Here is a 10,581-nt window from a genome sequence, read left to right as displayed (position 1 = left end):
AAACTATACCTATCAATTAGGTATTTTGTAAGAATATTATTGAAAAAAAAAAACATTATTATAATTCATAATATATAATTTGGAAAATACTTTTAAAGTTTCTATGCTATAATTAACTAAATAGTTTTACGGGCAAATTTATTTGGTCCATTTTATATTTAAGCGCATATTTTAATGTTTCTTACTGTTGTCTATAGAACTATTAAAACTTCACTACATATTATATTCACGCAGAGGTTCAATACTGGTTCATACGCATTCAGCTATGTACTAATGTTGAACTAAAATTAATATATTGAACTGTTCGAGTTGAAACTTAAATTAATTATGGTTATAACTTATGATAGTATTGTTTAAATTATCAACTACGAAGAATCTATTCAATTATTATATTCTTAAAGTTCTAAGTCTTAACCAATTACTTATATGTTCATATTTCGTATCGGTTAATCTTTTAATATAGTCTTTAATAATAGTTTTGTTTTAATATTATATAAAAATCAGATTCTAAGTTGTACCATTAACGTCAAAATTAAAAATGAAATATAATATAATTCCAAATTAACGTGAAATATTAGTTTAACCAATGAGATATAACAACTCCATTCAGTCATCGGGATGTATCCATTAAGTAATTGGATGTGTACATTACAACTCCATATTTCATCCATATGAATAAAGTATATTCAACTAAGTCATTAGTTCAACGCTCAAATGAGTAATCTAAAAAAAAAATATATGTTTCTTATTTTTTATTCAATTGCTCTAATTGAATAATATCGAGAGATCCATGTTCAAGCTAATATGTATTTCCAAGAAGTCAGAACACAGTTTTTAGTATTATCACTTCTAATTGATAAATCATTATAAACATTTCGGAAAAAATCTAGAAAAAATCTACACGTTGTAAATCTATAAATTGTACTATTTTATAATATTTGTTAATTACCTATCTGTAAAATACAATATTTATTATAAAAAATTAGAATGAAAAATCGAAAAATCATAATACAATAATAGTACATGGGTAACATATAAAAATAATGAAGTATATAAATAATCTTACAAATAATTTAATATTTATATTTGATAGTGTTAATAATGCTATTTTATTATAAAAATAGTTCTAAAAAATTAAAAAAATGTTCTCCTTATTGTAGTCAGAAATCCGTTTTATGTAATTTTACAGTTATATATTTTTATTTTTATTTTTTTGTTCGTTGTATAGGTAGTTACTAAATTTTACTATTTTATTTTGGTATCTACTACAACTACAGTTTTTATTTAAATCCATATGGATGGATGGTTATGACCTACTTGATTGGATATGATTCCATTCCTCAGTTGTATTGTTGACTCTATTTTCATCATTCAATGTTGCCTTGTGAACATATCTGACATTTGGAGAAACTTTTTTGAATTTTATTTTATTTGTCGGACAATTTATTCATTTGTAAATGCCATTTACATAATATTTCAAATAAAAATATTCAACTATATACATAATAATGTAGTCTATATTTAAAGAATTATGAGGACATTTTATAAAGTTAGTGTCTTCACATTTTCACAGTATAATTGTTCTAAATCTTAAGCTTTAATTTTTCTGTGAGAAAATTACAATTTTTCCCGCTTAAACTACTAAGCTAAACTTATCTACTATAAATTTGTAACAAACAATATAACATTATGCGTACAATATATGCCAACTTTACAATAAGCATCATTGTAATCTGAATGTAATACATGTATTGTGTTTAAATTTGAATTCAATGACAAAATATCTACTTATAAAAATTAATTTGAGCGGAGTTGATAGTATTTACCGTTATTTGTTTTTGAATTATTACAAAATAAGAAAACATTTTTTATTATAAACTAATTTTACATAATACAAAAATTCCCATTTTCCCCTAATTTTAGATTTTGAGCGAAGGTTCATGATGTAATTTTTTTTTATGAGTTATAAGTTGTGAGTTATGAGTCCACAAGCTGCTTATAAAATACTTCAATTTTCAGAAATGAGATAGTTTCTACTATAAAATTATATCTAGTTTATATTTTAAAAAAATGTCAACTTTAAAATGCATAGTACTTTTATATAATCAGGAAAAACAAACAAAAAATTAAAGTAAGAAAAACTGGGATTTTTATGTAAATTCCATTTTCAACAAAATCGATTTTGTTTTTTTAATGTAACTTGATTACGAATAATCGTAGATATTTAAATTTTCCGTCAAATGTTAGTATTATTGATTTGTATTTACAATAAAATTATCGATAATTTTGGATAATTTTGAACTATTTATAGACATATCATATTTTAATTTTTTTTATAAATAATGTTAAAAATGATTTGCTGGATAGAAACGCTTTGAAATTTAATACAAAGCGCATAATTTCTTAATAAAATATACCTAAAGTCTATAGTTACAATATTTGTTTATACAGGTTTAAAGTTAGAATTTTGAAAAAATTCATAAAAATAGCAAAAATTATTAATTTATTTTGTAGTTAGATATTCATGAAAATGTTTCTTTTTATACCTTTTAGTACAAGATTCATTATTAATTTTTTAACCTATATATGAAAAAAAAATTTTAGGGGAAAATCAATGAGCTTTTTCAAATGTTTTTGACATTCAATAATATTCAACAGTAAAATAATTATTTATCCACAAACAATTTTTGATGTTTTATTGTTTAAAAAAAAAAAATAATAATAGATGCTTGAAACTTTCACCGAGTGTTTATATTATCATTTTTATTATACGAACAATTTTCAATATGTCGATAAAAAATTGCTTTGTGTCAAAAGAAAAATTTTGAAAATTTAATATATGATTCCATAAAAGTTTTTCTTATATCTGTATAAAAATATTAAAAATAAAATTGCAAACTACGTTCTAGTAAAAAATTCATGAAAGCTTTTCTTATGAATCTAAGTTTTGAAAATGTTATACAAGATTCTTTATAAGTAGAGCTACTTATAAATAAATAAACTTATAAACTAATGTACTGAAATCATAAAATCTAAAAAATGTATAAAAACAATTATTTTTTATGGACATTTTAACTTCCAATTTCGACGAAATTACTAATTTAAATTTTAAACGATAAATAAAGGTACCTATGTTAATAATAATTTGTGAAATACTTAAAAAGCATTATTCATAGAAACTTAAACTTTTATATTTTATAGGTTATAAAATAATTATAAATATAATATAGGTTTTATAGGTATTCATTTTTACTATACGCAATATATTTTTTTTTATCTAAGGTTTTTTTTATCTTTTTTTAGCTAGGTACCATAAATCTATTTTTACTGTTTTAAGAGAGATGTCATTAAATATTTGTTTGATATATGTTCATATGGTATGGTTTTAATTATTAAACACTAACAATAGAATAAATCCAATATTTTAGAAAAAAAATATATCATTCTATCATAGTATACTAAAAGTAAACTAAATGAGTTTATCGGCTAAATAAAAAAAATATATCACTTACTATTATAGGCTGATAGATTGTCTCGCTCATAATCGTTTTTTCGTATAGAATAATCGATTATGGAATACAAATTGAACAAATCTATAATATAGTGACCAACCTGACACCTATTGTACAGCAAACCAATAACTAAAAAATATACTGCTTTTGACTCCTCAAAGGATGAACTAGATATTTCAATTTCTTGCTAAATAAATGATGTCTAAGTAAAAAATTAAAGCAATGGAATATTTTGGTATTAACTATAATAGTAATTATGCTAAAAGTATTAGTGTATTAGTTTCAGGTCTGTTGAAACCGGATAAAGATCGCATACCTACTTATACCGTATTAGTCGAGAACTATATAATTTAATATAGAATTATATAAACGACTCTATGAATATTATCCTCATTGCAACGGTGAAATTATAATAACACAAACTACCAGATTTAATAACCACATAAAACTATCGATGTGCTGATATATTATTTTTTAATCATACCATAATATCCTATACCTACAAGCATGATTATTTATGCACGCTCTTGACTAAGCAATTCAGTTTATTTATTATTTTTTTATAATACCTATCACATAACAAGTACCTAAATAATTTTATTCATACACCACAGTAACGGTGAAAAAATTTTAATTTACCATTCCATAAATTTGATTTCATAATGACTTTCACGGTACGTAGTCGTTATAATTATTTATTTGTTCAGCCGTAAATTTATATTCAAGTAAAACTGATCCGGTAAATTCTTTCCCCCCTGGGTCCCGTTCATTGTTTTCCGAACTTCCTGAGAGGCGCTCGCTAATACCACCCCGACAGAGAGAACACAGTCTAATTCTGCACACCGAATTAGTTATTTTAATGTTTATATATTATTTTAGCGTGTACGCGCGCGATGTATAGGATATTGCCATCGCGTTATCTGCGCACACGGTTTACACCGTTGCAGTTGTTTTACGTCTCTCGCGGAGGCCGGGGAAACTATATCGTTCCAGATAACGGCATCACCGCGGTAACGCGTCTATATCTATCAGACGTATGTGTGTGTGGTTGTGTGTAGGTATACGGTATATTATATGGGTATGCGCACGTGAATTCAAGACGGCGAGTTATCGCCATAACTCTAAAACGCACACTATTAGTCGCGAGCATGCAGAATATATACGACTGTAGAGCAATTATTTTGTCCGCTGCGACCGTAGCCCGTCTCGCACCCCCTCTCGCCACAACCGCCACCACCACCACCCCCCCCCCCACCTCGTCGCCGGTGAATTCTAAATACCGTCTATGGTTTCTTATACCGCAAACACTCAGACACGCACGCGTACTCATACATACGCGAGTATAAAATATTATATACGCGTGTAGGATAAATACGGTTTTTTTTCCTCCCTTTTATTCTTATTTCGTACCGCAATAAAGCGGCGGCGGCGGCGGCGGTGGCAAATGACCGAATGAAAATAATAAAAATATCGTTTCCATTCGAAAATCTGACAATGGCAGACACGGGGCCGTGTGGCGGCGGGGCGCGGTGTGCGTCGTGGGACAGTCGGCGGCGGAGAGGCGGACGGAAAAAAAAAATAAAAGATGAAAAGCGCGTGATTGATATCGTTTTACGGACATCGATTCGGCCGGGTGACGACGATGTGATGGCAACTACTGCAGCCAGTGTGGGGGGGTGCACACACCAGTTGATAGATTGTTTCTCTATTCTCGGCCCCGCGATATTTCAACATCGCTGCGTCCTCTTTATCTCGTGCACCCCGTTCGCCGACGCCGCGTATATAATGATATATACGTATATATATATATAAATATAAAATGTTTTATATTCATTACGATAAATCGATCTGATCACCGTCAATAATAATAATAATAATATCATATTCGTCAAATGAATATTATTATTTTAGACGGGGGGGGGAAAGGTCGACGGTTAAAATCATCCCCGCAGTGCCTTGGTTTATTTTGTTTTGTATTGTTTATTTTTTTTTTCTTTTAATAACCAAATCGATTCCGTTTATAATCGGTTCCAAGGTTGTTCGTATTTGGTATATCTATATATTTTTTTTTTTTTTAGTCATAAAACGCTGCTTGTGTACCGGATAAATGACATACATTAAATCAATTACACGTGTTACGCAAAAGAGCCGTATTGTGCTATTTAATAATAAAACGATATGTGCGTGCGTGTGTTCGTTTGTTATGGATATAATTTATATCTCCGTATGGTATATAATATGTAGTACTTAAATATTAAATTATGTCATTAGATGGATATAACTTCACATGCTCTTTGGCACACGCCCCGGAACACTAACTTAAACGATGGAAATTCGTTTTACGTGACCAAACTTATTTAACACTGATAAGATTAAAATTAAGATGTTAACTTTGAGCACAGCACAGAAATATTATACTCGTACGATATCACCACACGTTTAATGCGCACGTCGACCGTATTGTTATTGATGAAAACTACGACACTCGTTTAATGCATAACTAATCACGTTACCGTGTACGAATGTGAAAAACTAACTCTATTTTAGGTATATACCATCAATAATGTGGTACGCATGCGACCGTGTAGCGTTTAAAGTGTTTATAGGTATCAGACCTCCGCGGTATGACAGAGGTAGGAAATAGTTGTACATTTTTAAAATTAAAATGAAACATATAACAGTAACTTACTATAAGTTGTTTATTATAGGAACAAATGAAATATAATATAGTGAAATCGTACACATGACGATTTATTTAGCGACACATACCTCTTTTTCTTCTTCTTATTTTTATTTATTTTTTAATAATAATCAAATTTAAATATTGCAATCGTTATTATTAAATTATTAAAATTTTATTTCGATAAAAAATAGAAATTTAAATTCTGCGATTGTTCTTTGAACGTATTATAATATAATAACTCAATACTAAATCAATTTTAAATTGAATGAATTCAGTGTATACTACAATATGGATTTAATAGTAGAATATTCAGATAGAATATTGTCTCAGAAATCATAATATTACTCTTAACTCTAAAGGTTATATGAAACTACGTCAACTCATTAAAAATTAAAAATGTACAAAGTTTAATTGAAAATATTAATTTTACGACTTATAAAACTTTTAATTTGTAATAAAAAACGGGAGGATAATAAACATGTAGAGTTAGTGTTAGTTACTTGCATTATTATACACACTATTTGTTGTTGTTGTTGTTTTTTTTTTTAATTAGTCGTATTGGGCGTAATATCTGTTGTTTATGATACATAATATATGGCATAATACTATCATAATACTATACAGAGTGTACCAGGACTATTTAACAAATATAGTAAGTAACATTTGTAATGGAAGTTTGTTGAATAGTCTTGTTACACCTTATAATATACTAATCGAGTTACGTGAATTACAATTTCTTATACTTATTATTTGAATACCTCTAATAATCAATAATAATTCATTTAATTATTAAATGTTGTTAGTTGTAAATTGTAAAATATATTTATTTATATTTCAATCAACATAATGTAAAAATAAAATGATATTTTATTTAAATTATACTATTATAGTGAGTGCATAGAATATGATATTGTCCCTTTTTACGCACAGGGTAATATGTATTATGCATATCCGATTGTTATAGAAGTGGGAGAACATAATATACTACATTGCACCATCACAAAACATTTAACACATTTTAATGCACTTTCGTGAATATGTCTGAAGAATTAAACGTATATCTTAATTATTGTCTGATTTAAATAATAGAAAATACGCCATATTTTAATTGTGTAAGTATTTTATATTGTTGACGTTTTACTTTTTGCACATTTTATTCCGTATTTCCGTGTACTATTTTATTATTAAAAGGAAAAATTAAGGTGTATCGTCCTTTTTATATTGAAAATGTTATAAACAACCACTTTTTTTAATAAAAAGTGACGTGTATATTCTATGGGCTACGATACAATGGCAATGAACATTTTTTCGTCGCTTCATTGGTCCATTTTTTTAATAACAGACATCACTGTGTGACATTCTACTTAGTTCTTGAGTATAAATACGTTATTCTAAAACAAAGAAATTATGAAATTATAGTGTAGTTAATGATAATACTGAGTTTCTGACAGTAGAATTTTCGGATAGTAAATTACTGATGCTGTATTATGTAGTATACAATCATTAAGAATAGCAATTATCTTGATAATAAATATAAATTAATAATTTGTGTGCCATTATAATATATAGAAATTTATCAAATTATAATTATAATACTTTATGACTATATTTAAAACAACTAATACAATAATATATATATAAATGTATTCTCAATACATAATATGAATTAAAGATAGCTGTCTGTATATAGAATTGAAGTTCCCAATATTAATTTCTAAATTTATAATAAAAATAAAACATATTGTAATAAGTAAGTATCTACTTATAATTTTATTATTAAAATAAAATAAATAACTATCATCCAAAAGTTTTTATACAAATATGTCACATAATATTATATTATGTAAAACTTAACAAAGGTTGTTTATAACAACGTATAGGAAAATAAAAGTTTCAAGTGCATAGGAATATACTTATAACGATTGACAAGATACAACTCATTTAAAAAGCTTTCTTTTTTTTTTTTGTTATTTAAGATACTTCCAGTTGGATCATTTTAAAGCCAGCGGATCAAAAGAATACATTCTGAATGGTTTTATTATTATACGAAACAAATGACATCCCCAATCCGGAAGAATTAAGTCTTTTGAAGTTTTTTTTTCTAGTATAAATTTGATATAAGAATGATTAGACTATAAAACTATTATTGTCTTTTTTTCTAAATGTTGTGTTGATACAAAATACTTTACTACTTCCTTTATTATAATATTCATTTATTCTGCCTGTGAGTTTAAATTATTAGTTTCTTGACGTTCCAAGTTATCAAACAGCGCAGAATAAAGTGGTTATTGTAAAACAATTTGTGAAAATTGGAATGTTTTCGCTAAAGAAATACTTAGAATATTAAAATGATTTAAAAACCGTATCTTTTAGGTTAAAAATAATACTTGAGCATTTAAAGTAAAGTTTTTAAACTAATTTTATAGCAATGTATAAATATATAATATTAGTTTAATTTAATAGTTGATTATTAAAAAAAAAGTATATTATTATTTTTATAATGTATTTCATAAAATATTTAAAGTTTTAAATAATATTTTATATAGAAACTCATTAAAATGTTATACTTATGAATTTCCAAAAAAAAAAATTGGTATTAGTTTAAGTTGAAATAATAATAATATATTATTAATAATTATACGATATATCGGTTTATTATTATTTAAGTATTATGAATCTAATCAGTTGATAATATTTTAGTCATATTTAACATAATTATACTTATTTGTTTTTAGAGTTGGTATCAGGATCCATTGATCACAAAGTACCAGATGAAACGATTTCACCTTTAATTGAAGCTACGTCAATAAGAGGTCCTTATTTTGACAAAGTCGCATCAAAAAATGTCACTGCGTTAGTCGGTCACACTGCCTATTTGAACTGCAGAGTGAGAAATCTAGGAAATCGGACGGTAAGTCATATAATATCTTTTACGTTCTATCTAATTATCGTCACAACATCATCTACTTATATTGATAAATTAATCACTACCTAAAATATTTTATTCTGTGTACATTTTAATTAACATTATATATCTAGTATTTTTATTAATTACGCGTGTTCGTCTATAATAATATATCATACTATTATATTCACTAAATTACACAACATAATATTCTTGAGAATATTTAATTAAAGACTCTAGTTCTATTAGGTGAATAAACTACTTTCTATATTAAATTAATTAATAATATTATACTGTAAGTTAATAAATTATGAAAACTAAACATGTCATTTATTGTTAAAACATTTCAAATAATACAATACTTATTAACTTACAGTATAATTTGTATAGACATTTCTATAAATTAAAGCATATATATATTTATTGTAATTAATATACATATAAATTACAATTAATTTGTATTTAAAATGTTTTATGAAAATTATATGAAATTTTATTTTAATTTACAATATTTTTTCAAATTTATTATCTATTTTAAATTATTTAATTAATCAAAAAAAAAAAAAAAAACAATAGATAGGAAAATAATTTATCGTTATATTTGTGAATTATTATAATTGCGTGTAAACAATATATTATAATACTGTGTTATTATTCAAAAGTAAAGGTCACTTAATAAATCATTTATGCGGATAAAGTTAATTATTCAAAAGTTAATGAAAGACAAATGTTTACCTATTGAAAAATTATGTACAAGATAGTATACCATAATTTTTACTTTTGATTCGATGAATAAATTATTAACTAAATGGAAAGGTATACCCTTAATAATATAACATTGAGCATGCATTAATCTTTGTTAAGCAGTTGAACTTAATACAGAGTTGGGTCATATTTTATATACCTACAAATAATATCGAACATTAGAAAAAAAAATATACGAATACTCGTCAATAAACCATATAGGTACTTGTACGACATAATCATAATTTTTATATTTTAATTCATAAACTGTCATTGTGTCATATGAATTTACATATTTCAAAATTAATTCATAACTATATGATACCGTTCGCTAGTATTTTATTAAAGTATTGTCATTCAAATAAGTGTACAACATTGCATGTCCAACGTATTATAACAATATGATATTATGTCAATAAAATAATAATCGCGTAACTAAAAACTACGAACGAACTAACGGAAATAATGTTATAAACGTTTTAACTATCACTGTTTTAATTTGTTTAACAGACGTAGTTTCTTATCTTTTTACCTAGATACCTTCAGTCACTTTGTTGTTGAACATTTAAATTACACAGTAGAATACATGTCATTTCGGACTCTGTATTTACCTAAAATTGATAACGTACACCCGTGGTACACGTAATTATAAGGTAAAATGTGTGCTGAAAGTGACGTTTGAACGGGAATAATGATAAGTTATCATTAGAATATACGACACAACAGACCATCGCAAG

General features: G+C 26.0%; 1 protein-coding gene across 1 annotated transcript in view; it reads left to right on the top strand.

The window, feature by feature from the left end:
• LOC132931822 (zwei Ig domain protein zig-8-like) overlaps positions 1–10,581 on the top strand; it is a 251,725-nt gene that overhangs the window by 104,403 nt on the left and 136,741 nt on the right. Inside the window, exon 2 of the mRNA XM_060997854.1 lies at positions 8,931–9,106. Coding sequence (XP_060853837.1) covers positions 8,931–9,106 — 176 coding nt within the window. The remainder of the gene's footprint in view (positions 1–8,930; positions 9,107–10,581) is intronic.

Source organism: Rhopalosiphum padi, chromosome 1 (assembly GCF_020882245.1).
Source record: "Rhopalosiphum padi isolate XX-2018 chromosome 1, ASM2088224v1, whole genome shotgun sequence".
Lineage (NCBI taxonomy): Eukaryota > Metazoa > Arthropoda > Insecta > Hemiptera > Aphididae > Rhopalosiphum > Rhopalosiphum padi.
Note: the sequence above shows the minus strand (reverse complement) of the source record. Positions and strands in the feature narration are given on the sequence as shown.